The sequence below is a fragment of the Miniopterus schreibersii genome, assembly GCF_964146895.1.
Source record: "Miniopterus schreibersii genome assembly, chromosome: 4".
Taxonomy (NCBI): domain Eukaryota; kingdom Metazoa; phylum Chordata; class Mammalia; order Chiroptera; family Miniopteridae; genus Miniopterus; species Miniopterus schreibersii.
In genome coordinates, this window is record NC_138105.1 from 101,048,962 (window position 1) to 101,076,037 (window position 27,076).

The 27,076-nt window shown below is 58.2% G+C and overlaps 1 protein-coding gene across 2 annotated transcripts in view; it reads left to right on the forward strand.

Annotated features, from left to right (window-relative positions):
- The first annotated feature begins 12,106 nt into the window (after positions 1-12,106).
- Positions 12,107-27,076, forward strand: part of SNX8 (sorting nexin 8) — a 28,381-nt gene continuing 13,411 nt past the window's right edge. Inside the window, exons 1-3 of one of the 2 annotated variants that reach the window (XM_081134498.1) lie at positions 12,107-12,257; positions 24,645-24,835; positions 26,268-26,385. In XM_081134498.1, coding sequence (XP_080990624.1) covers positions 12,167-12,257; positions 24,645-24,835; positions 26,268-26,385 — 400 coding nt within the window. In that variant the 5' untranslated portion in view covers positions 12,107-12,166. Of the gene's footprint in view, positions 12,258-24,164; positions 24,262-24,644; positions 24,836-26,267; positions 26,386-27,076 lie in introns of those variants that run through there. The other variant, XM_081134499.1, reaches the window with a different exon arrangement.

Genomic DNA, 27,076 nt, shown 5'->3' on the forward strand with positions numbered 1-27,076 from the left:
ATTAAAAAGATAAATATATATTATATAGTATAGGTTACATATAGTATATGTTATAGGTTATATATTGTAATATATATTAAATATATGTATTGTCCCAAAAAAATGTATACACATTTTGACAGCTGATAGCTCAGTTTTGAAAATGAAATGTACTTTAACAAATGCTGCCTTTATAATTTTCAAAGTCTGTGTATACATTTATATACACACATATATACACACACACACACTGGCATTTTTAATGAAATTTTTATTGATTTCGTTTAGATTGATGTGCAGTTGTGAGAGATGAGACTGCCCTGTTTCCCCAAATGGTGCAAAGCTGCAGTGTAGTGTCCCCGCCGGGACCCTGGGGGCGTCGACACGTCCACCGAGGGGACTCATTTCCTCAGCTTGCCGCCCTCCTCTGCGCCGATGCAAACGTGGATAGTATATTACACCTAGTACGTTACACACGACACGGCCTTCTGCCCTGTCTGTCCTCCCACAGACGATGTTTTCAAGGTCGTCCATCTCGGTAGGTGCTGTTCCCACTCACGTGCTTACGTGGACAGAGACGCAATTTTTTTGTCACTCCACAGTGACAGCAAAGTGGGCTGTTCTTGTTTTTTGGGTTTTTGGGTTTTTTTTGTATTACAGGCAGTGCTACCATGAAGAGCCTTTGGGGGTGCCCAGTTTTAAGGGACAATATATTTCCTATCATACCCTCGAGGTCGTAGAGACCCTGGTCTTTTTTTCTTTTTAATATATTTGTATTGATTTCAGAGAGGGAGAGAGAGAGAAACATCAGTGATGGGAGGCATTGATCAGCTGCCTCCTGCAGCCCCCAACTGGGGATCGGACCCCCAACCTGGGCATGTGCCCTGGCCCGGAATTGAACCGTGACCTCTAGGTTCACAGGTTGATGCTCAACCGCTGAGCCACGCCAGCCGGGCAGGGATAATATATTTTCCATCATATCCCCGAGGTTGTAGAGACCCTGATCTTTAACTTCTTCCACATATGATGAGGCCGTTAGCCGAAGCTCAAGGTCGAGCTCAAGGTCACCCAGGGTGGCAAATGCCCCTACGTTCCCTCGGATCTTAATTCTTTATGTATGGCAATGATAGTTCTTTCTAGTGGTTATTTTCTTGCAGCTCATCGGTGATTTTGATAAGATGGGTTTTACATTTTACTCAGCACCTTAGTTGTTTCACCAGAAGAGTTCATCCAAGTAGCCCGTCGAACAGCCATGTTCTCAGGCCAGGGAGGCCCAGGGAACGCCGGACGTGGGAAACATACCCAGGACTTTAAGTGCCAGAGCAACAAGCTCGTGTGACCACGGGCACCAGGAACAGGCACGAAGGTGAGGCGCAGGCCGGAGGGATGGGCTTTGACAGGGAGAACAGGCTTCGCGGTGGTGACCTAGGATTTAGGAAGGACTCATCGCCTTACTATGAAAAAGACGGACCCCCTGAAAGAGGCGAAGGGGTGAGTGGGCAGTCGGCGGGGCAGGGACTCTGGGCTTGAGCGTGTGAAGGCCGCTCGCCTTGCTACGAGCTGGTGCGGTGGGTATTGATATTATTCTCATCCGCGGTGCCTGGGCCTTTCCCCGAGGAGCGCCCTTCGTTGGGAAAGTCTCTTCGGTGCAGAAGGTGGGATGTGGGCTGCGCCCAGCCAGGCTCGCAGTGGACGGGAGCTGGCTCGCGGGGCGCAGGGCACCTGCATCCCAGTCTCAGGGCCGCGGGGGCTGCGGGCTCCTGCCCCCAGGGACAGCCGCCTGCAGTGCCCAGCTGAGCTCTGGCGGCTGGGCCTGGGCACGGGACTCAGGTGAGCTCTGGGCACGAGCGGCTCCCTTCTGCCGGCTGAGCCGTGGGCCTGGAGTCCCAGCCTCCAGGAGACTCATTCCCTCTCTGCTTACACTGGGAATCCACCCCCCCCAGGGAAACGCACGTTCAAACACCAGTTACGTGGATGCCCCGTCATGCCCACGAGACAAGGAGAGCCGGGAATATCCCCAGGCACTGGAGGGAGAGTTGGTGGAGATTCTTCGAAGGACAGTTTGCTCACGTCTAGGAGGTTGGAATGCAGGCGCCTCATGACGGGAAATCCCACTTCGGGCCCTGTCCTGGGAACTACAGCTCGTGGAGGCCAACGCAAGGCCCTGGGCGGCGTGGCTCCGTGCTTAGGACGTGGTCCGGGTACACGAGCTTTCGAGTTCCACCCCCGGTCAGGGCACATACAGGAACCAACTAATGCCCAGCTGGCGTGGTTCAGCGGTGGAGCGTCGACCGAGGCACCACGAGGTGGAAGGTTCGATTACCGGTCGGGGCACATGCCCGGGTGGGGGCTGGATCCCGGGCGGGGGGTGTGCAGGAGGCAGCCGATCAACTACTCTCCTCATTGATGTTTCTCTCCCTCCCTCTCCCTTCCTCTCTCTGAAATCAATAAAAATATATTTTTAAAAAAATCAAATCAACTGATCAGTAAAAAAGACTTTTGTTAAATTTTATTTTTTAATCCTCACTTGAAGGTATTTTTCCACAGCTTTTTCAGAGAGAGTGGGAGAGAAACACCGATGGGAGAGAGAGACGTTGATGGGCGGCCTCCCGAAGCCCCCTCGCCTGCGGCCGGGGATGGAGCCTGCAACCCGGGTGCGCACCCTCGGCCGGGACTGAATCTGGGACCTTTCAAGCCACAGGCCGACGCGCTAACCACTGAGCCAAACCAGCCAGGGCAAGGCTTTTTTTTTTTAAAGAGCAATTTAAGGTTCCCAACAAAATTGGGAGGGAGGTGCGGAGATTTCCCACGAGCTCCCTGCCCCAGCACGCACAGCGGCCTCTCCCATTTCATCAGCTCGCAGGCCGGAGTGGGGCCTGGTGACCAGGGACGTGCCTGGGCCGCTACTCAGGTTCACAGTTTACCTTAGGGTTCGATAAGGTCCCTGGCAAACTCCCATTCTCGGCAGAAGCAGTCGCAGAAGCAGGAACTTGGCAACCGACAAACCACAGAGTGACCACAGGCCCCTGCCAAACCGCAAATGACGGGCGAGAACACCTGTATCTTACTCCAGGAGCCACAGAAAGAACACAGAAAAAAAACCCACGGTTGACCTCCTTCCCCAGCTCCGCACCCCCCACTCCCCCTCCCGTGGGACTAAGCCCCCGAAAAGCAGTGTCTGCCTCCTGGGGTGGTGACTGCCCCCTGAGCCTCCCCCACCTGCACCCAGGTGGTTTTCAGTAAATCTGTGGTTAGCTCTCAACAGGCCTCGTGCATCTGCCCCTTGGCGAATCCCCCCAACAGGTTCACTCTCAGGGTGGTACATCCTACGGGGTCGGACAAACGGGAAAGTGCTTTGTTCTTAATTTCATTTCCCACCGGCCTGTTGCTACTACGTGGAAACGCAGTTGGTTTTTGTGTATTGGTCTTGCATCCCGCCTGCTGGGTAAGTTCACGTATCTAATTCTAGTTGTGTTTTTTAGTTTTGTTTTTAGGTTCCTTCGCGTTTCCTACATACTTCCATATGCATCTTCCTTTCCAGTCAGGGCTGAGCAGAGGCGAGGGCGAAGCGCACATCTCGCCTTATCGCTGATCCCGGGGAGTGTTCAGCTTTGGCTGTTAGGTGCGGAGGCTTTCGGGTTGATAGATGCTCTCGATCAGGTTGAAGAAATTCCTTATAGTCCTAGTTTGCAGAGTTATGTCATGAACGGGTGTTGAATTTTGTCCAATGTTTTGGCTTTTTGTTGTTGCATTTTTTTGCATTAATTTTCCCCCGAATTTTATATTTTCTGCATACAAGGTGATCATACGGTTCTTCTGTTAATACAGTGAATTATACCGATTTATTTTTATTATTATTTTTAAGTTATTTTATTTTATTTTTTTATATGTCTTTATTGATTTCAGAGAGAGGAAAGGAGAGGGAGAGAGAGAGATAGAAACATCAATGAGGAGAGAGTCATTGATCGGCTGCCTCCTGAACAACCCCGACTGGGGATCGAGCCCGCAACCTGGGCAGGTGCCTTGACCGGGAATCGAACCCAGATCACCTGGATCCTAGGTCGACGCTCAACCGCTGAGCCACGCCCGGCCGGGCTATACTGATTTTTTGAATAATTAAACCAAAATTACATTCCTGGAAGAAGCCCTGCTTATGCAAGATCGCTGTGATTTTTCCTTTAAAAACTCAATAGAGTTCACCAGTGAAGCCATCAGGACCAGGAGTTTCCTTTGTGAGGAAGTAGTTTTGTTTGTTTTTTAAAGTGTGGTGAAATGCACCTAACATAAGTTTACAACCTTAATCTTTTTTTTTTTAAAATATGTTTTTATTGATTTCAAAGAGAGGAAGGGAGAGGGAGAGATAGAAGCATCAATGTTGGGAGAGAATCATTGATCGGCTGCCTCCTCTGGCCCCTAAAGATTCACATCCATCGAGTATGCAAAATACATTTATTCTAAATCTCATCTAAATCTCAGCAGCTCAGAGGTTGAGCACCAACCTAGGATCCAGGAGATCGAGGTTCGATCCCTGGTGCAGGTCACGTGCCCGGTTTGTGGGCTCGATCCCCAGTAGGTGGGCCTGCAGGAGGCAGCCGACCAACGACATTTCTGTCTCCCTCTCCCTCCCTCTCTCTGAAATCAATAAAGACACATTTTTAAGATAAAAAATAAAATAAATCTCAGTAGCTCGAAAGTCCCAAATCTCATCACCTAAATAATGTAAATCAGCTGTGGGTGAGGCTCCTTGCAGATTCATCCCCAGGCAAAATTCCTTTCCTTCTGTGCACTTAGAAAGCGAGTGATCTGATCCCCACATCCAGTGGGTGTGTGACAGACCCAATTCCCCGTCACAAAGGGAGAACCTGGAAGGAACCGCAGGCCCCAGTCCGAAGCTACTTTGAGATCCAAGGAGCAGCCAGTAAGATTTCCAGGCCTAGGAATTACCCTCCAAGGCTGAAGGTTATGCTAGGAATTCTGCCCCCTGGGCCCTGGCTCCTCCCTGAGTTTTCCTTCCTTTTTCCTGGAGGGTCGCAGGCCTGGCGTTGTCGGCCTGTCTCCTGCCTGCTGAGGGTGGGCAGCTTTCTTTCATCTCGTCTTTCCCCGTCTAGGTGGGCAGTGTTTCTGCTGACATAACGGGCTCGGGAACCTTGTGGGTCTCCCAGGGACATCATGAGAAAGGAGGGTCGTCCCCAGTCGTCCCTGAATAACTCGTCTGTTGTTTGCTTCTGCCGAGATGGCACGGACCTATCCTCTCCAAAAGCCCTTCCTGCCCTGGCCCGGGTGGCTCAGTTGGTTGGGCACCATCCTGTGCCCCTGTGGACGGAAAGGGCCCCCCAGTCCCCCCCCATGCTAACCTGACGAGCTCAGGGGAGGCTTGCTGGCGGCCTTGCAAACTCAGAGACCTAAAGTAAATACACAGGATGGTCTGAAATGAAAACTTTTTTGACTAAAAGCAGTTTATGGTGGGTCGTCATGTCCTAGGCCGGTCTCTTCCCTGACAAAGGTCCGTCTTGACCTTAACTGAGCCGTCTCTGGCCTTTTGCGTCTGAGATAACAGTCCTTTGGAATGTGAGGGTGACTCTGCGTTTTCCAGACCCCTCAGGGCACAACCCAGTGCCCCGGGGCGGGGACCACAAATTCTCATTGTTACGTTAATTGCTGACAGAGAACCTCCTGCACCTACCGAAGGAAAAGCCGCCTGTGTCTATCATTTCACTTTTCACCCACCCCCAGGGGTTCCCCTCCCCCCTCCCGCCTCCCGCCTCCCGCATCCACACCCGTGGGCTTCACGCAGCCCACTTAGGTCTTCATGGAACCCACCGTTTGGATTGAAATGTGTAAATCAAGGAGCAACACTGCCCTTCTTCAGAGTGTTATCTCAAACCTTTAAATAAACTGACAACGATTCTTCACAGGTTTGAATGTTTCTTGCGTTAAATGTTTGATTCTTCACAGGTTTGAATGTTTCTTACGTTAAATGTTTGATTCTTCACAGGTTTGAATGTTTCTTACTGCAAAAGGCTGCTGCTTCGGTTCCCAGTCATGGCACCTGCCCAGGTTTCGCGACGGATCCCCAGTAGGGGATGTGCAGGAGGTAACCGATCGTCGTATCGCTTTCCCATCGATGTTTCTCTCTCTCTCTCTCTCTCAAAATCAATAAAATAAAAAAAAATCCCGCCCTGGCCGGGTAGCCCATTGGTTGGAGCACCCTCCCGATATGCCAAGGTTGCGGGCTGGCTCCCCTGTCAGGGGCTCGTACAAGCAGCAACCAACAAATGTGTAAACAAGTGGGTGTTTCTCTCTGCTCTCCTTCCACTCTCTCTAAAATCAAGTTTAAAAATTTAATTTAAAAAAATTAAGATTTTTTTATAAAGCCCTTCTGTGGGACTGGATGCTGTGACCTTTGTTTCTTCCCAGGCACCAGAAGACGGCTGTCCGGCCAGCCCCAGGCTTTCTCTCCAAAGCACACGTCCCGACCGGGCGTCTCCTGTTTTACTGTCTTCTGTAGCCTGGACGGTTTTTTTCCCTTTACCTGTAGGACCCGACTTAGCCAAGCTCTCCCCTACTATTCCCGCAGTTTCCAATGACACCCTCATTTCCTCCGAGCGCCACCAGAAGTGCCTTCAGTGTTCATGTTTCTACCAATGGCCCATTTATGGCCATTCAGGTGTGTCACCTAGAGTGACACAGGTTTTCCATCCCATGGTATATGTCACCTAGGGTGACAGGTTTTCTGTGCCACGGTCCTCACTTTCTTGAGTCCTTACTAGCAGAGCCGTGACCAACTATCTATTCAAGGCAACCTGGGCTTTTCCTATCACGCTTCTCAAAGTCCTGTCAGTCTCCACTCGCTCCTGAATTCCAAAGCCAGCCCGGTTTTTAGGTATTTGTTAGAGCAACACCCCCCTCGGGCACCGTATGGGCATTCTGCGCGTTTGCGCTGAAGTGTGGCATTTCATTGAATGACCCTCCACCATGTCACCCGGCCTACTGCTCGTAGGCACTTGGGTTTCTCCAGTTTTTAGCTACTTGAATGAGGCTTCTGGAGGGGGCTCCAGCAGCAAAGGCGTCCGGGGAATGCCGGACTCTCTGATTAACCTTCCTTGCAACTGGTTAACTCTGTAGCCTCAGGCTTGGCTGGCGGCGGGACAGCTGGAATGCCGCCCAGAGATAAAGCCCGGAGATAAAGTCGGGCCCAGAAGGAGGCTAATGAATGCACAGAGTGCGAAGCCCGCCCGGCGCTATCCGTTAACTTAGACCTGCGCTGTTCTTCCTGGTGGTCTACCTGCCGCCCCACCACATGCTTTTAGCATTAACCCCTGTAAAAAAGAGGCCCTGTCCTGCGAGGGTGGGGATGGTCCCCGGCCACCGCCACTGGGAGCAGCCGCTTTGCCCGTGTGCGCAAGTCTTTCCAGCTAAAGCCCTAACGCATTTGAATGAGCTACGTGTCAGTTCTTCAGAATCCACCCTGAATGCAGACCTCTGGGGCCTTCCTCCAGCACCTCTAAGAATGAGTCTCTTTGTGTGTGTGTGGACATGCGCTTTTATTTCTCTTGGGTGACCAGGTGTGGAGTGGCCTCGGGGTGTCTTCTTTTTCTACTTGGTCTTGTGGGGACAGCCAGCTTCCAGGCTGCTTCTAGAGGCTGGTAGGTTATCGCTTCATTCCTCCTGATTTCATCTAGGACGTTCAGGCCCATTTCCCACCCTTGCTGGGACCTAAGCCTTCCACCCCTCTCGCCTTAACCCGGGTTCCTAAGACCTTTGTTATTTCTGGAAGCTCCGTGCGCGGTGTTCGCTCAGCTTTGTTCACCCTGTAACTGGCACCATCTTGCTCTTGACTCCAGCAACGTAATACGAACATTTTGGGGGGTAAGGGTTTAGCCAGCACTTCTGTACGTTTGTGGAAAGGTGAAGGTGCTTCTGCATCAGCTCATAGTTAAACTTTAACCTTTCGGGGAAACCCTTTGGAGTAAGTCATATATATACATATATGTATATATATAGTTAACCCTCACCTGAGAATATTTTTTCCATTGCTTTTCAGAGAGAGTGGAAGGGGGAGAGAGAGATGTCGGGGGGAGAGAGACACATCCATTGGTTGCCTCCTGCACATGCCCAACCTGGGCAAGGCATTGATCCTGCAACCCAGGTACGTGCCCTTGGCTGGAATCGAACCTACAACCCTTCAGTCCACAGGCTGACGCTCTAACTACTGAGCAAGACTGGCCAGGGCCAGAGTAAGTAATACTAATATATTCATTTTACACATGAGCAGACTGAAGCAGAGGGAGGTTAAGTAGCTTGTCCAAATCTAATTAGGAAAGCCAACATTTTAGAGACGTCTCAACCTTCCTGGGGTTTCCTGGAGGACACGAGCGAGTCTCTTATCCAGGTGGGAATTTCAGGACGAATACCTGAGAGGCACGGCCTGGACGGTGTCCCAGGGTCACCGCAGGCCTGACAGCGTGACTGTCACCAGATGACACTGGTTCAGCGCCTAGCACAGGGCCTGCCACATAATAAGTGTATAAATGTTTGAGGCTATTCATATGCTTAATGAATTATCATTTTCTCTGCTTTTAGAGTCCCCTCTCCTCTCCCACCGTAACTGGCAGAGCTGTAGGCAGCCTCCATACCAAACCTCCTGAAACAAGACGTGGTGGGCCGACCAGAATTCCCTGACGCAGGGTGTCGAGGGGCAATGGCTGGCTGGCGTCGTCGCATCGGGGGGTGCCACAGGGGCGGAGGGCGTCTCTGGTCCCAGCAGTATGGGGTTGCTTCCCAGCCCTTCTGTTGACCGGCTCTGCCATCTGAGTGCGTTGGGCTTCTCTGGCCTCGGTTACCTGGAGGTCACAGCATTACTGGAAAGGGGACCTGGCCCTTGGCAGGTCTGCCTAGAGCCAGCCGGCAGTGTTGCTGACTTTGCGCAGGAAAAATCTCACAACACTAGTCCAGGTGAGTTTTAGAGAACATTTATTACAGCTGGGGGCAGTGACACAAGGAAGGGCCGGGGAAATGAGCCTCGGCTGGGCCGCTTGGCTCACTAAGAAGTCAGAGAAAAAGGGGCCTTGGCGACAGGTTCAGGGGGTTTGCCCGGGATGAACTGCCCCTGCTCTTTGCTGCCCTGGGTGTAAGCTTTGTGGGGACCCTAGAGTTTGGAGACGTGTGCCTGGGGGGGAGGGAAGGGGTAGGCACGGGCGTGCCCTGGGAAGGAGAGCTCGTGCGGGGACCTTTGTTTTGAGGGGTTTTTAAAGCTCAGCAGAAGTTCAAGATGGCAGGGGCTGCTCTGTGGTCCTGGGTTCCGAGTGCCAACCGTGAGTGCCATCTCTTTGTGGTTCCAGGTCACCGAGTGCTGAGATTGTTCCCGCAATGTGACACAGCCCATCCTGAGCAGTACGTGAACCGGTATTCACGTTTCTAGGATATACTTACTCCTCAGAGCATTTCAGCCAGTCCTTTGAAAGGTCCCTGGCAGGATGGGAATCCTTGGGTTCTTGTCGGGTGACTGACGGAGCCCCTTCCTGCACGCCCACCTGTGCCGGGAGGCCCGGGCGTCGGTGTTCAGCACGCCAGGTCTGCGAGTTTTCGTCGACAGCTGTCATGTTCCTAAGTGGAAAGCGATGCATGCAGTACAGCTGACACAAAGGACACACAGGCAGTCTCCACAGAACGGGATGCTTGCCGTGAATCTAAAGGTCCTAAAAATCAGAAACCCTGCCACTGACTCATCCAAGCGACACGGAAATAGTGTAATTATTAGGCTTCTGAGTGAGGAGCTACCGAGGCTACAGGCAGGCGGGTCTCGGCGCAGTTCCCCACGACCTTGCTCACCGCTAGGGGTGCCTGCCCCTCCTCCTGGCATTCAGAACCAGGGGCTCGTGCCCACCCCTAGCCTCGCTCCATCCGGTTCAGCTCCATCGGGAGCTTGGAGGCGGGACGTCCCCTGGTCATCCCTGCGGTCCCTCCCCAACCCCCTCTCCCACTGCCACGCAAACTTCGGGGCCTAGAAAACACTCGGGAAATGTTTGAGGGAATGAAACAAACTTTCCAACTCAGAGCAGTGGTCTTCCACCTGGTCTGCACATTAGAATCGCCTGGGGGAGCTTTAAAAAAAAACCCCAAAACCCACCCTGGCCAGTATTGCCCAGTGGTTGAGCACTGACCTGTGCACCAAGAGGGCGCAGGTTCGATACCCGGTCAGGGCACATGCCTGGGCTGTGGGCTTGATCCCCAGGAGGGGCATGTAGGAGGCAGCTGATTGATGTCTCTCTCCCCCCCTCTCCCTTTCTCTCTAAAAATCAATAAAAACATTAAAAAAAAAATCCCAAGTCCAGGCCACACCCCAGAGTGATTAAATCAGGATTTGTCAGGTGTGGTCTAGGCAGAGTTTATCCGAACGCCCCCCCCCCCCCCAGGCGATTAGGAAGCTCAGACAAGACCCAGAGCCACTGAACTCAAGGCTGGTGACCACGGGTCAGGGGCGCCCAAATGAAACAATACATTTAATACCCTGCTTGCTGTTCTTGAGTGATGTCTAATTTTATCCTCGCATAATGCTTTAGTTTCCAAAGGGCAATGAACTTTTAAACATCTAATAGACTTGTTACAATCTACTGGCGGCAGAGGTATGTAGCAAATAGTATCAAGAAGTAAGCTCTGTGGGTGTGTGCTGGGGGGGGGGACACACGACAGGGACGACAGGGGGGATGGGGGGACGGGGGTGGGGGGGGACAGGGGATGGACGTACACACCGGTGGAGTCAGGGGCCAGGGGCCCTGCTGAGCCGAAAGGAAGCCCAGGGTGGGGAAGGAAGCAGAGACATGAGTGTGTGTCACAGGGCCCTGCAGTGTCCCGCTGTCACTTGGGAAGGCTATTTGCACACCTGGAGAAGCGCCTCCTGGGTTATGGTGTGTGGGGGGCATCACGGATGGTGCCAGCTCCCACAGATGCCCTGATGTGCTGGGACCAGAGTGTCCTAAGTGTGGTGGCCTGCAAGTGAGGCAGGGTCCAGTACCTATAGCAAGGGGAACTGGCCACTTGGGGACTCTTCCTAGGACCCAGGCAGGGGTCTGGGCTCTTGACTGGCATGACTCCCTGGCATGGGCAGGCCTCAGCATCCGCAGGTCCCGACGCAGACTTTGGAAACAAGGCCGACCCTGACGGCGCACCGCCAACCCCTCCAGCTCCCTCTTCTGCCATTTCCGCCCCCGCCTCCCCACCTGCAGCGCCGGACCACAGCCCTGCAGCCCTGTGATGCCTCAGGGCCCTCGCTCCGCTCCCTCCTCCGCCCGTCCCGCGGGGATCAGCTCAGGCTCCACCCCATCCGGGCTCCCTCACCCCTGGGCGCCGGAGACCCTCCTCAGCGGTGAGCCCACAGCCGTCTGGGCACAGCCCGGGCGCGCGCTCCGTCCCGGTCCCCCGTCCCTCCGTCGGTCCTCACCACCTGGAAGGCACCTGTAGCACCTGGTCGCCTGAGCACCCAGCCCAGGCCTGCGCGACCTCCCGGCGGCAGCGGGGGGACTGGAGCGAGCGGGTGAGTGGACGAGGGAGCCGGCAGACGCCGGACGGAGAGCGCGGGTGGGCGGGCGAGCGAGCGCGGGACGGGCGGTGCGTGGTAGGCGGGTAAGGAGATGGCGGGGAAGGGGCGAGGGGCTGAGCGCGTGACGACCGAGCCAGCGGGCAGGTGGCCGAGCGCGGGCAGGGACGGAGTCGGCGCCCGCGGCCCACCCGGGGCGACAAGCGAGGCACGCAGGACGCGGGGCGCGGGCCCCGAGCGCGCGCGGGCCCAGTCCCGGGCCGCGTGGCCCGGGCAGCGCTGAACTACCCGGGCGTGGGCGGGGCCGGGCGTGGGCGGGGCCGGGCGTGGGCGGGGCCGGGCGCAGCGGGGCGGGGCCAGGCCAGGCGTGGGCGGGGCCAGGCCGGACGCTGCTGGGCGTGGCCGGGCCGGACGCTGCTGGGCGTGGGCGTGGCCGGGCGCAGCGGGGCGTGGGCGGGGCGGGACCAGGCCGGGCACAGCGGGGCGGGCGTGGGCGGGGCCAGGTCCGGGGAGTGGGCGGGGCATGGACCGGGCCAGGTCAGGCGCAAGCGGGGCGGGCGTGGGCGGGGCCAGGCCTGGCGGGGCGGGGCGGGCGCGGGGCGCGCGGCGCGCGGCGGAGGCGGGCGTGGAGGTCACGTGGCGCGCGCTCACATGACTGGCGGTGCGATGGACCCGCTGCCCGCGGCGGTCTCGGCCGCACCTGAGACGGAGGCAGAGGAGGAGGCGGACCCACCCGCGGCAGGTAACGCTGCGGGGCCGGCGGGCGGCGCCCCCGGGCCCGCGACCCCGGTGACCCCGCGGCCCTCGGCGCCCTTCCTCCCCCCGCGCCCCGCGCAGTCCCCACTCCCCCTCCCAGGGGCGCGCGTGGCTCCGGGGGCGCGGCCTGGGAGCCGAGCCCCTGTCCAGGTGGGCGCCTCGCCGCGCGCTCCTGCCCGCCGCTCCCTGGGGTGGCCCAGACGCCTCGGGGCCGCGTGGGCGCCGCGCCCGGACTTGCGGGGCTCGGGCAGGAGTTTGCGCGCTCGGGATCCGCGCGCTCTGTCTCCCGCCCCGCTGGCCCGCGGGCGCGCTTCTGGGCGGACGGGCGTCGGCACTGACACCGCGGGAGGCCGGGCTCTCCGGTCCTCTGGCCGCGGAGGACGGGTCGGTGGGCGCGGGCGCCGGTTCTGCTTGGCGGGGCCACAAAGTTGGGGGACTCCGCTGGGGTCTGGAACGGTGCCCCAGGCGGGGTGCCCCAGGCGGGGTGTCCCAGGCGGGGTGTCCCATGCGGGGTGTCCCAGGCAGGGTATCCCAGGCAGGTGTCCCAGGCAGGGTGCCCCAGGCAGGGTGTCCCAGGCAGGTGTCCCAGGCAGGGTGCCCCAGGCAGGGTGTCCCAGTCTTAAAGTGAGGTCTGGAGGCCTCTTCGTGTCCTCGCGAGCGTGGCATCCGCTGGCCTGAGGGCTGGGCAGACCCGGGGCGCGCCGGGGTCTGGGCGGCAGCCCCCTTGTGTCCCCCTGTCCCCCCACTGGCCGTCTCCTCCCCCGGGACCGCTGCAAGGGGAAGCCTGTGACGGCCTCGCAGTTGATGAGAACAGTGTGTTCTTGACGTCACGCGATTGAGCCCAGCCTGGGCCACCCGCCCCCACGTCCGCAGGAGGGCGGCCTGGACCCCGCGGCCGGCGGCACCTGGGAACGCGCGCCCGGGAGGCCGGTGCGCTTCCCCTTCCTTGCGCAGCGCCCCTGGGTGGCGGCGGCGCGGGGATCGCTCCCTCCAGGGGCCGGCGGCCGCCCCGGAGGCTAAGGGGCGCGGGGGTGGGATCGAGGCTGCGGGGCTGGAGCCCGGAGCCCGGAGCCCCCTCCTTGCAGGCACGGGGGCTGCCCTGGTGCCACGCTCAGGCCTCGCCCTGGTCGTTTACGGTTGTGTCGAGCTCCCCGGCTGCCCTGCGGTGACTTCCCGGGGCTTCCCGGGGCCGGCGGCTTCCTGAGAAGGGCTCAGTTTCCAGGGCGCAGTCCTGCCTCAGGGGCGCCTCAAAGTGGGCGCCACCGACGGGCGCGCCAGCCTGTGGCCTCCGCCCTTCCAGACCTTCCCATCCCCAGGCGGGGCAGGCGGAGGGAAAGGCTTGTTACTGCTCGGGGAGAACTAACCCAGAGGCCCTGCCCGCCGGTGGTTAGGGGGCCAGTGGGGCTGCAGTCCCCGAACCCCAGCCTTTGACAGTGAATTCTGTCCTAGCCTGATATGTGTGTCTCACACCTTACCCGAGGCCCATTGTCGCCGTTGAAGAAGTAGTTGTGGTTTACGGACATGCAGCTAATTCCCTCTTCTCTGGTGTTGTGTCCGCCCGGCCGGCACCCATCGTGAGCACTAATTGTGGGGACCCTCAGGCCTAGATCTCTTGCACCTTTGGGGCTGTCAGGACAAAATGACCGTGCTCACCCTGGTTTTTAGCACATTTTATCATATTTTAATTCTTTGAAACAGCTGTTCAACAGCCCTCTAAAGGTTGAACTTTTATTTATACAGCACATGGACACACACATTTTCTTCTAGGAAAGTAACATTGTAGGTTAAGTTAAAGTCTCAGCCCAAAGTTCACTGTCAAAGGCTGAGGTTGGGGGACTGCAGCCGCCCCAGCCTCCAGCCCCACACGCTCCTGTCCACCAGAGGAGACAGGATGGATCTTTTCAGTCCTGTTTTTATATTTTACACGTACGTAAAACCCACACCTCCTCCGCACCGCCCGTCTTTCCCTGGGGGAGTGTTTCCTGCCGCTACGGTATCAGTTATCACACCTGTAGTCACTTCCACACATTTATCACCGCCCAGCTCTGGTGGTCAGTGGTTGGAAATGGGTTTTCCTGGGCTAAAACCCAGGCGTGGCCGGGGCAGCTGCCTTCCTCTGGCGGCTCCAGGAGGGACTCCCCTTCCTGGCCTTTCCCAGCCTCCAGAGGCCTCTGCGATCCCCGGCTGATGTCCCCTTTCTCCAGCCCCGGGCCCCGTCTTTCTCAGGCCGTCATCTCTGGTTCTCTGTTTTGTCCCCTGGCCCACGTGTGAGGGTCCCGGGTTCCACTGGGCCCACCTGCGTGGTCCACGGCCCACGCCATAGCCTAAGGTCAGGTGCAGCTCTCCTTCCCCTGTGCTGTGTAACCCAATAGAGTCACAGGCTCGGGCGTGAGGATGTCGGCGTCCTGTGGTCCGTTACTCTGCCCGCGACGGCTGATGGATACCCTAAGAGTGGAACTGCTGGGTTGTAGGGTTTGCACGCTCTCTGCTTTAATGGATACTGACAACTTACCCGCTCGGGGAGCAGTGACCAGGTTATACTGGGATAGCGATGTACTAAAAGCTTCCTTCCATAAGCTCGTCAGCACGAGATACCTTTTTTTTTTTAACACACGTTTTTATGGATTTCAGAGAGAGGAAGGAAGAGGGCGAGCGAGAGATAGAAGCATCAGTGATGGGAGAGTCACGGGCTGGCTGCCCCCTGCACGCCCCCCACTGGGGATCGAGCCTGCAACCCGGGCACGGGCCCTCGTCGGGCATTGAACCGCGATCTCCCGGATCCTAGGTCGATGCTCTACCGCGGGGCCACGCTGGCCGAGCAAGAAATACCATTTTTAAAACTTCCTTCAGACTTAGAACAACTAAGAAAGCATTTCATTTTTGCTTCGGTCGGCATTTCCCTGATTATTCATTCGTTCCTTGAGGTTTAGTTTCTTGTAATAATTTCACCTTGGATGCCCTCTGAACTGACCGTTCCTCTCTTTTGCCTGTTTCCTTATGGGATTGTCTTTCTTTCTTTTTGATTTATAGCGGTTCTTTTTGTATTTTGGACATAGAAACCTATGTGGATTTTACACTGAAATAGCTGACTGACCGGAACATTCTGTTCCCGGACGGGGCACAGTGAGGGCTTATGTCGGGGCCCCGTTGAAGTTATAAACTCAGCGACCGCGCCTTAGAATAGGAACGGCAGAGAGGAGCGTGCCTTGTGCTTGGTTGTCCCGTCTGATTTGTTCGGATGGCATCGCACACCGAGCGTGCACACGTACCGGTCGCGCCTCGTGTCCAGCCCGCTCCCCGCTGCCCTGTGCACCGGGACCCCGTCCCTGGGGCAGGGGGACCTGGCTTCTTTCTCCTCCGTCAGCTCATTCTGCAGCGTTCCATTCATTCCCCCGGCCGGAAGCTCTGCGGGGAGCCGTTTGTCTCCGCAGAGCCTCGGGACGCCTCCTTGCCGTCTGTGGGGTGAGGTCAGAGCGCCCCGGTGCCCGCGCTCCCGGGCAGCACACGCGCCTGCCCACCCGGCTCGGGCGCTCTCCGCGCCTCCTGCTGCCTGGGCACGTCCGTCGGAACCCACTGAGCCGCCACGGAGGTTGCACCCACCGGACTGCGGTTAACTCACGCCTCGGCGTTCTGTTTTCATGCGGGCAAAGCCCTGCCCCCCCCCCACGCTTCCTTGGGAAGAGACTGATTTCTCTTTGCCTCCCAGTGTCTGTCACCTGTGCCGTGTCGAAAGGGCTCCGATTTCCAATAGGATGGTGTCCTTAGCGTCACTTTTTTTTAGGATCGTATCACGTTCTGATTCGGTAGTTTGGGTTGTTGGTCTTTACAGTCCGTCTCTCACACACACTCACACATGCGATTTGCAAGGTAAAATGTGTCAATTCAGAGAAAGAGGAACTGAGTGAAACACTATTATGTGGGACAGATTTAGGCAGAATTTTGTGGTTAGCAAGAAAGTGATGAGTCCTGGGTGGGGGAATTCTGTCTTGGTGTTAGTTTTTCCTTCCTCAGGAAAAGGCCGCACGGAAGAGCTGTTGTGTCCGCCCTGCTTGGTGGGTGACGGGGGAGCCTGGGGGGGCCGTGGCGGGACCTGCTGACCTGCTATGGCTGTTAGGGGCCCAAGCCTCCGAGCACAGGTGGGACCTACCCCAGGCACGCGGTGATCACGTCCCCCCGCTGAGGGACTGTAGCGTTTGGGGCCTTTGCATGAATCAAGAAATTCTAACCAGACGAAGGGGCAGGCACTCTTTGCGAAAATCTCAGGATTAAGATGCCGTGTTTTCTGTTTCACGGTAGACGAGGTTGAGGGGAAAACTGGAGATCTGGTACGTGAAGAGAATTTGCCAACAGCGCAGCCTGGCCTGCAAAGGTGGGGTGAGGGGCCTCGTCTCAGAGTAGCTCCGTAGGAATCCTGGACGCCCTGCCTCCTCTCTCTCGTTAACAGTGGAGGGGTGTTTAGGGTGGAACGTGTGCTGCATCCCTCCTAATGCAGAGTCCCACAGTTGGGGGCGGGAGGCCCCGCTTCTGCTGTGCCTGTTGTCCGAGAGCGGCTGGCGCTGGCCCAGGGTGCGGGTGCGATGCAGCAGGAGGCGTGTGCGGGACCCTCACCTGCTGCTCGAAGCATCTCCCCGGCAGAGGCGTCTGTAGCAGCCGGGGGCCGGGTGGCTCATGACTTAGCGCAGCTAATTATCTTAGGACGTAATTGCACCGCCCGACTCCTGAGAGATTCCAGCCTAGACGGGGCTGGGCTGGCCGTCCGGCTCTGGCCACTCGCTGCCGGTGTCGCAGAGACGCAGCGTGTCGGCCCGTGGGAACCTGAGGGGGTCTGTGGGGGCCGGCGCGTGCGCTGCGGGCTGCCTCCTTAGGTGACGGTGAAATGGGCGACTCAGGGAAGTCCCTGGGGAAGTTTAAAGTTGAACTGTGTCACGTGGTGTAGGCACGCTTCCCCCAAGACGGACCTGCAGTGGGCGGTGGGAGGAGTCCCGTGAGGGTGGGCTCTGCAGAGCGTGGCTGTGCTGGTCGGTTGCCGAGCCCCTCGGGCGCCTGCTGTGTGCCAGGCCGCCGGGGGTGCCTGGGCACAAAAGAACTGATCCCCACCCTGGCTGGCGTGGCGCAGCTGGTCGGGCGTTGACCTGTGCACTGAAAGGTCACTAGTTTGATCCCAGTCAGGGCACATGCCCGGGCTGTGGGCTCGATCCCCAGCATGGGGCCTACAGAAGCAGCCAATCCATGTTTCTCTCTCATCGATGTTTTTCTCAAATCACTTAAAAAAACCCCCAACCAATTAAAAATATATATTTAATATTTAAAAGAACTGATCCTCAGAGTAATCCTGAGGGGGAAGCAGTCTTCTCAGCCCCACTTTACACACGGGGAAACCAAGGCACACAGCGGGCCCGTCCCTTGCCCAGGACCACGCAGTCATAATGGTGGAGCTGGGGTTCACACCCAGGCGTCGCCTGCTGTTAGGATGTGGCCGATGCCCCCTCCTTGCTGCAGCTCACGTGGGCTGGCGTCCTGTACCCCCGTCTGGTGAACCTCCCTCAAGAGCTCGCTCACCCACCCTCCCAGACGGGACCGTCCCTCTTCCGTGGTTTTCCCTCCAGTGAGTAGCGTGTGTCCCTGTTCTCACGGACACCACCGAGGACCACGGGGAGGTGCCACCGTTTCTGGAAAGGGGGTGCCCTTGAGTAACGAAATGGGACGTGACAGACAGGTGGCCCTGGAGTGGCCGTGCTCCGGCCGGGGCAGTTTAGGAGCCGTTACTGCAGGCTGGGGACTGCGCCTGCATGTCTGCAGGGAATGCTCAGCGCAGCCCGGGAGGGGGCGTCGCAGCCAGTGTTTCCCGTTGAGGCCGACGTCGTCGCTTCTCTGATTTTGTGCAGCGCAGGCCGGGTTCCCTCAGCTAATGAAGATGCTCAGGTTTTCCCAGTCGCTGACTCTGGAGTTTGGGGCACCCACCGGAGGGCAGGGGAGGGCGGGGGGAAGGGCAGACACCTTTGTATGGAGAAGGAGTTTCCAGACTCGGGCAGGTGCCGTGGTGGGAGCGCTGAGGACACGCGTGTCTTCCTGTGGCGGCTTCCACAGTTCTCATCTGCGGGCGCCGGCTCCCGAGGCGTCGCTTTTCGGGTTGGCGAGCTGCGTTCCTGGGGCAGCTGGAAGGCAGGGGTCTTGTCCGCCCGGTGGGCCCTGCCGTAGGTCAGTGAGTGCCTGCTTCAGTGGGCCTGTGTCTCGCTGGGCTGTGGTATCGGTGGCTGCGTGGACGCCAGCGGAAGCCCCGGCCTGGTTGGGAGCACGCGGTCTCCCTGCGATCGAGACGCGCAGCCCGGTCAGGACTTGGAATGTTTTCACTTTCATGTCAGAAGATCCTAGAAAACCCAAGTCACTTTCAGACTGAACCAACCAGACCGAGGAGGAAGGTTTAAAAAAGAGCAGAAACCGGAGACAGACTGAATTTACAGAGACGAGGTTGTTTTTGAACTTTGAACCCCTACATTGTAAGTTATTCCAAGATTCCTCCAATTAGCTGGAATAATATTCCTTCTGGACTCTGCAGAAAGTGACTGGGCCTCCCCGCCTGACACACCTGAGACCAGGAGGGGTTTGGAGAGAGAGACTCAGCTGAATGGGCCCCTCCGAGCAGGGGCGGCCTGTCCACGGGGCGGCCGCAGCCCAGGGCCCTGCTGCTGGTTCCTCCTGCTCCCTGAGTCAGAGGTCACCTGACAGATGACGGCCTCGGCCTTGACTTCACTTTTCTGACGTCTTAAGGAAACAAACCAGTGATTCCCCCCCCTTTTGTGGTCTGGTCCCTTGCCTCTCCCTTGGAAAGGAATAGCTACCCACAGCTTGAAAATGTCATATGAGAGCGTGTGAGAGGGTGTGAGAGGGTGTGAGTGTGTGAGTGTGTGGGTGAATGTGAGAGTGTGTGTGTAAGAGTGTGGGTGTGAGTGTGTGAGTGTGGGTGTGAGTGTGGATGAGTGAGTGCGGGTGAGTGTGCGTGTGTGTAAGAGTGTGGGTGTGAGTGTGAGTGTGGGTGGGTGTGCGTGTGGGGGGTGTGACTGTGACTGTGAGTGTGAATGTGTGAGTGTGACTGTGTGTATGAGTGTGTATGAGTGTGTGGGGGTGTGAGTGTGGGTGAGTGTGCGTGTGTGGGGGGTGTGACTGTGTGTGTGAATGTGTGAGTGTGACTGTGTGTATGAGTGTGTATGAGTGTGTGGGGGTGTGAGTGTGGGTGGTGTGAGTGTGGATGAGTGAGTGTGGGTGAGTGTGGGTGAGTGTGCGTGTGTGGGGGGGTGTGACTGTGACTGTGTGTGTGAGTGTGTATGAGTGTGTGGGGGTGTGAGTGAGTGTGGGTGAGTGCGTGTGTGAATGTGTGTGTGACTGAGTGTGTGTGAGTGTGAGTGTGGTTCACGTGTCTCTGAGGTCCCAGGACAACCAGCCCACTGCCTCTGGACCAGTGGGATGTCGGGAGCTGTCCAGTGCCTGACGGGAGCATGACACTGTGGACACACCCTGGGGGCGGGCGCGAGGGAGCTCTGTCCCCAGGCCGGCAGTTCGTTCGCTCTGTGCTTTGATCTGGAGTGCAGGTCCTTAAAAAAGAAAGGCCCAGGTGCCAGGCGCTGTGCTGGACACTTTTACATTTTTTTAAAAAAAATTCTTGCCGCCCAACAATAATGTGGGTGGTCTTGTCCCCATTTTAGAGACGAGAAAACCGCGTGCAGGGAGGTGAGCTGCTTGCTCAGCATCAGAGGAGTCAGGGACCTGCGGGGAGACCGCGTGGCCTGTGGCCCCGGCCTGGGCTGTGCCCGCCTCCACCTCTTCTCCTGCCCCCTTGGGGGTGTCAGATTAGGCTGCATGAGTCGGGGGGGACACAGGCCTCGTGTCATTGGGTGGCCTGTGACCTCGGGCAGGCCGTGCTGCAGCCAGGCCTCTGGCTCTCACATCTGTGAAATGGGACCGCAGTGCCCGCGTGGAGTGCTGTAGGCTTAGAGAGAAGTTGGCTGAAGCATCGGGAAGGTGCCAGACCCCAAGGAGTTTCATCGGCCGTGGCCCTTGCGTCACTGGTGTGTGGCACCGTGTTCAGCTCTCCCCGTGACTGTCCTGAAGCCTGTGGTGCAAGCGGGAGGTCCGCTGGGCTCGCTGGGCCCTGAGCCACTTCACTGGCCACGTGGTGCTTGACCTGAGCTACGGAGGCCGGAGAGGGCTCAGGTCAGACTCCCAGCTGATACGCACCAGAGGGCCCGGAGGGACCTTGGAGATTGTCGGTTCTTATTTCATTTCAAGGTAGAAACACACCACTGTGGGAGGTGAGACACTTTCTTGTTGTGTAGGTTGCTTATCCGGGTTGTATAGTCAGGGTTTTGGCTTTATGGTCTCCTGGAGGAAAGTGGGGGTAGCTGCCAATTGCTGGAAGGGCCAGGGAGGCAGAGGGAGATGCTGCCAGCGTGAGGATGTCGCCGCGCAGGCTCCCCGTAGTGGCGCCCGCCGACCGCCGTCTTCTGCGTCTGCTCCTTGCTGTCGCCCACTGAGCGTGGCTCCTGTCACCAGCGGACCTTCCTGAGGTCTGTTCGTGTGGGGAGGTCGGACCCTGCCTTGGGGAACGTCCAGGCTTCGGCGGCTAGCAGGGCCCTTCTTGCTCGTGTGAATAGAGTCCCTGCTGCCAGCCACAGCGTTACTGAGCACTGACTGCCGGGCACCGCTCGCGATCGCCCTGAACAAGACGAAGAGGCCTGCGGTTGGAGCTCGCGTCCTTGCATGGGACACGGACAGTGTTCGGTGGACAGAACGAGTCCGCGTCGAGCACTGTGGCGGGAGGCGCGGGGCACCGGGTAGGTGTCACAGAGAGTCACATTCGCACCCAGATTTGAGGGAGACGAAGGAGTTGGTCAGGCGGGTATCTGGGGCAAGAATGTCCCCGCAGAAGGGCCATCAGGGTTGGCAGGTGTGTGCAGGGAACAGCGAGGAAGCCAGTGTCGCTGGAGAGAGGTGACGAAGGGGGTGTTTGCGGCGTGGCCACGGACTTGAGGAAGCCTCACGTTAAGGGATGGCCACTCTGGACCTCAGTCAGGAAGCTGAAGTTTCAGTTTTTCTTTTTTCGATGCCACGAGGATACATCCAGTGGACGATCGAGGGGACCAAGGTGACTGGCAGTGCCGTCCGTCGGCTGGCTCTAGGGCCCGGTTACTCTGGAATCCGACAGTTTCCTTAAAACTGTTTCAGAAACCATTTCAGCAACAATGTGGCAAAGCGCCCATCGGTGACTCTCAGGATGGATACAAGGTTTCTGATCGTGTCTGTCCTTTCCTGTTTGGAATATTCACCATCAAAACAAATGTATCCGTCTATTAGAAGAAAGGTCAACTGGAAGCAACACTGTTGACAGTGATTGTCTGAGGTTTTGGCTTTGACTGAAAAAGTGGAAAGGGGAGCGTGGTCGTGCAGAAGCGCCCTGGGTGCTGGGAACTCACCTGTTAGAGCTCGAGCCTGCGCAGAGCCGGGTGAGGACGGCGGGCGCAGGTGGTAGGGTCACAGGGAGTTTCCCTGTCTCGGGACATTGTAACGACCCGTAAAATGAGTTATTGAAGGAAAAGCTGTAAGGCTAATGAAATTGGGGCCACGAAAAGTTTCTGTTTACTTGAGCTCTGGAGTTTGGGGTAGTGAAAAAACTGGGTGGCGGGTCAGTTTTTAGGGAGTGCCGCCTGCGGAGGGAGACGGCTCGTTCCCGACGCTCGGTGTCCCCGGCGCTCCTGGCGTTCCCCGGCCACGGAGCTGCTGAGGTTTCATTTCCGAGGCCGCGGCCGCGATAGGGACAAGGAAACTTCTGCTTCCACTTCCTGAGAACAGTTTGTCAACTTGAGAAGAAACAGAGTAGCCTGGAGACGTGTTCATCAAAGGAGGAAACAGCCTCGAGAGCCTGGAAGGGACAGTCGTTCACGCTGAAGACCGAGGACGGCCGCCGGCCCCATTTCACGTTACTTACTTGGGTGGGAAAGCTGTCGTCCGGCATCAGCGTTCGTTCCCCGCCTGGCGAGTAAACACCAGCGAGGCGGCTGCAGGGGCACCCGGTTATCGTTAGACGTGGGGCATCGAACGCCTTCCCCCTGCTCGCCCTGCGACAGTGGCTCTCACGCTCTGGCCCCTGGACCAGCAGCCTCACCTGGAAACTTGTTAGAAATTCAGATTCTTAGGCCCCCCGAGACTCGGGGGCCCAGTAGTCTGTACTTTAAAAACAAATTGTATACTATACATAAAATTTCAACCGCTTCCAGGTGTACCGTTCAGTGGCTTTAAGCACGTTCACCGAGCGGTGCCCCTGTTTCACTGCTGTACGTCCGTCATCACCATCGTCCCCAGAACTGTCTCATCCCCAGACTCACCCCCCGGCCCCCGGCCCCGCCCCTGGCGCCACCATCTCCTTCCTGTCTCTGCGAATCTGGTTCCTCCGGGTCCCCGTGAGTGGGGTCATCAGATAGCGCGCGTCCTTCCTCGCCTGCCTCCACGGAGCGCAGTGTCCTCGAGGGCATCCACGTGATGGCGGGTGCCAGTGTCCTTCCTTTCTAAGGCCGAGTGACAGCCCGTCTGGGGGGACCGTGTCTGTTCTCCAGCAGACGCAGTTGCTTCCACCCCCGGCCTTGCGGATAGTGCTGCCGTGAGTGTGGGTGTAAACCCCCTCGGAGACCCCGCTTTCAGTTCTTTCCGATGCAGACCCAGAAGTGGAGCTGCTGGGCCCCGTGGTCGTTCTGTGTTTGACTTTTTGGGGAGCCTCTGCACTGTTTTCCACGGCAGCTGCCCCATTTTCCTGTGGTCCGCCAGCTACACACACGGATTCCGGCCCTGGCCGGTAGCTCAGTTGGTTACAGTGTCCTCCCGATGTGCCAAGGTCGATACGCCAAGGTCGCGGGTTTGATCCCCGGTCAGGGCACGTACAGCAGTCAACCAGTGAATTCATACAGAAGTGGAGCAAGAAATCGATGTTTCTCTCTCTCTCTCTCTCTCTCTCTCTGTCCCCCCTCTAAACAATCAATCGATAAATTTTTTAAAAGAAGGATTTCAATTCCCCCACATCCTTGCCAACTCGTATGTTTTTCTTTTTCTTTGGGAGCATCTGTCCTCCCTGAGCAACCCGCCAGGAGATTCTGGTGCTCGCTCCGTTTGGAGACTTCAGCCCCGAGGCCCTGCCACCTCTCGCTGGCCATTGTCCCCACGTTCTGGTGAACCTGTAGCTGAGGACGGTGGCCGTGGTAGGTCCGTGTGGTGGTCGAGCATTGAACTTGGAGTCTATCAGAAGACACATTGATTTATTTTTTTTAAAATATATATTGATTTCAGAGAGAGGAAAGGAGAGGGAGAGAGAGATAGAAACATCAATGATGAGAGTCATTGATCGGCTGCAGCCCACAACCTGGGCATGTGCCCTGACCGGGAATCGTACCCTGATCTCCTGGATCCTAGTTCGACGCTCAACCGCTGAGCCTCGCCCGGCCGGGCCACATTGATTTCACCTGGCGGTGGAGGGGACAACAGGACCTTCCTCACTGCTGCCTGTGGTGCCAAGTGACCCTTCATCACACCGTGAGGGGCTCTGTGCCAGTGGGGAGGACCCGGGAGTGCCTGGGCCATCGGAGTGAGGGGGACCCCAGTGCTCAGTGCCTCCCCTCCGCTGGGGCGTGGCCGCCTGTGAGTGGCCGGCGTGTGCCCGCTGTGCCCGGCCTGTGACCTCTGCCCCGTCGGCGTTTGCTGAGCGAGGCTGCCTGGATGAAGCCGGGCTTGGGTGACGGCACGGCTCACTGGGCAGACCTGCGTGGTCCCCCGCCCTTTGGACTCTGGTGGGAGGGGCCCCAGACGTCACTGCTGACGGAGCCCTGGAGCTGGACGGCTCTGGACGCGGACCTGGCGGGCGCCTGCCTGTGGGTCTGGCGAGTGCGACAGGACAGCAGCTCTGTGTGGGCACCTGAAGTCTCATCGCTGCGCGTTGGGGGATGGCTGACTTGGTGGGACAGTTACCTGGCCATTTTCTTTTGTTTCAACCCCTTTTCTCGACTGGAGAAAAGGACTCTCTTTTGGGCACACCTGTCACTGTGTCACTCCCCTTTCCTCCCTCCCCCAACGCTGACAACGAGGTTTGAGGGGTCTTAGGAATGCGGGTGTATTTGCCGATTCACCGGCAGACGGGCCCTCGGAGCAGGCCCTGGCGCTGAACGCAGCTCCGTGGCTTCGTGGTGAAGGAGTGGGTGTCACCTGGGCGGGCGCAAGTTTTGGTGGCCCCTGGCTGAATCCCTGTGCGGGGCTGGCGGGCAGTGCAGGCCGGAGAGCTGGCGGGAGACCCCACTTCCTGAGCGGACGGTCCCACTGAGCGTCACTCTGTCTCCTCCAGACTTGCCGAGGCCCCAGCTCAGCGAACGGAGGGACCCGGACCCCACTCGAATGCAGATGCCGCCGGGGAACCCGCTGCTGCTCTCCCACACCCTGCAGGAGCTGCTGGCCAGGGACACCGTGCAGGTGGAGCTCGTCCCCGAGAAGAAGGGCCTCTTCCTGAAGCATGTGGAGTACCAGGTTTCCAGCCAGGTACCGGTGGCGGGGCGGAGGCGTGTGTGGCTCGGGAGAGGCAGCGGGCCCTGCGGGGGGCGAGGCCCGCGTCTCGCTGGGGCTCAGCCCCCCTCGCTCCCTGTGCCTGCGATGCTGCTGCTTCGGAGGCTCGTGGGCAAGATCCCGAGTGGAGGTGGACACCCCGACCTCTTGTTTTCTCTTCAAACGCACAGTTAACGTTTTTTATAGACTCTAGTTGGTGCGCTTTTTATTTAATCTTTATTTTTGAAAAGTATGTCTTTATTGATTTCAGAGAGAGGAAGGGAGAGGGAGAGAGACAAAGATCCACGATGAGAGTCATTGATCGGCCGCCTCCTGCAGGCCCCTGGCTGGGGATCGAGCCCGCAACCCGGGCCTGTGCCCTGACCGGGAATCAACCAGGATCTCCTGGATCCTAGGTCGATGCTCAACCTCTGAGCCACGCCTGGCCGGGCTGGTTTGTGCACTTTTAGGTCACAGCAGAATTAAGCAGAAGGTACAGAGATTTCCCATCCCCCCCGACCCCACGCACAGCCGCCCCCACCGTCAGCATCCCCACAGAGTGGTCACTCGTGACAGCCAGCGAGCCCACAGTGACACGTCACTCACCCAGGCCCACAGTCCCCGGTAGGGTCGCTCGGGGTGTGCGCAGCCTGTGGGTTTGGACGAATGCACAGTGACACTCTTGTGGTGCCTGCAGAGCAGCTTCCCTGCCCCACAGGACCTTGTGCTCCGCCGGCGCACCTGCCTCGTCCCCGTAACCCCTGACCGCCACTGCCCCGTCACTGTCTCCCTGGCTTTGCCTCTTCCCGAGTGTCACCGAGCTGGAATCCCCCGGTGCACTGTAGCCTCCTCAGACCGGCTTCTCCACTGAGTGATGCTGGCGATCACTCAGGACCCAGTCACGCTGGATTTTAGACGTAGCCCCACGCGCACGTTTCGCGTGCAAGCTCTCACGTTCGACCCGGGCTTGGTTCACGGGGACCGGCCTCGTGCAGCTGCGGCTTCCCCGGCGGCGGGTCTGCAGGCTCCTGGGCCCCACCGTGAGCACCGCCTCCGTCCGCGCCCGCGTGTGGTCTGCCGGGCTCGGGGGCTGTCTCGGGAGGCTGGAGCTGCTCTGTCAGCTTTGCCGGAGGGTGTTGAGGACAGCCCCCGGCACAAAGTGAAGAAGGCGCTGTTCTTCCGTGCCACGGCTTGGGTGGGACGGTGCCCACCCCTGGAGTCGAAAACTCCCACGGAGGGCCTTGTCTGTCCCGGAACCCAGGGCGAGGTAGTTAAGTGACCCCCGGGCTGTGCAGTGCGTGGAGGTTGTCGTGTGGGACGCGGGGAAGGCGGGGCCCCTCTTGGTCTCGGCCTGTGAGGGAAGCCGAGGACGGGTTCTGCTGGGGACGGACGAGCCGGAGCCGCGCCTGAGTGGGCCCTTGCCTTGCAGCGCCTCCAGTCTTCCGTTTACCGAAGGTACAACGACTTTGTGGTCTTCCACCAGCTGCTGCTGCAGAAGTTCCCCTACCGCATGGTGCCCGCCCTGCCGCCCAAGAGGATGCTGGGAGGTACCGCTGGGCCCGCTGGGGGCAGGGAGCAGGCCCCTCTCCAGGGTGCCAGGGTCCACTCGTGGCTCCTGGCTGACCTCCCGGCGTGACGCGCGTCCCTCAGTAACCCCGGTCACAGCCGGCTCCCGGGCCTGGTAGGCGAGCGTGACGTCGCCCGGTGCCTGTGGCCTCCATGGGCCTTCTGCTTGGCGACTGGCACATGGGGAGGTCCCCGCTGTGCTGGGGAGAAGAAGCGGACCCCGGTGCTCCTCTCTGGCCGGGGCCAGGACGGGCCGGGGCTCCCGAGTGAGGCCCAGGGCACTGCCTGTTCCGTCTGCTCCTGCGCAGCCGGGAGCCTCGGCGGTGGCACCGTAGCATTAGCTGGTTTCTCGGAGAGCAGGGGAGCGTGGGGGGAGGCGTCTAATCTAACCTGGCCTTGAAGGAAATAGGGAGTGCCACATCTTCATTGTTGCACCTGCAGGTACCGGGCAAGGCGAGGTCACGGGTCCCGGCCCTTCTGCACTGGCCTTTTCCTCCCCGGTTGTGGGCTCAGGGAGGGGGCGCTTGCCCCCTGTCCTGTCTTAGTGACCTTGGTCCTGCAGCCTGTTCCCAGCTTGAAATAAAATTCGATGGGAGGGTGAGTGTCCAGGGCCGACCAGCTGATTTTCTGCCATTTTCCTGATCATTATAAAGTGACAATGCACTTAAATGA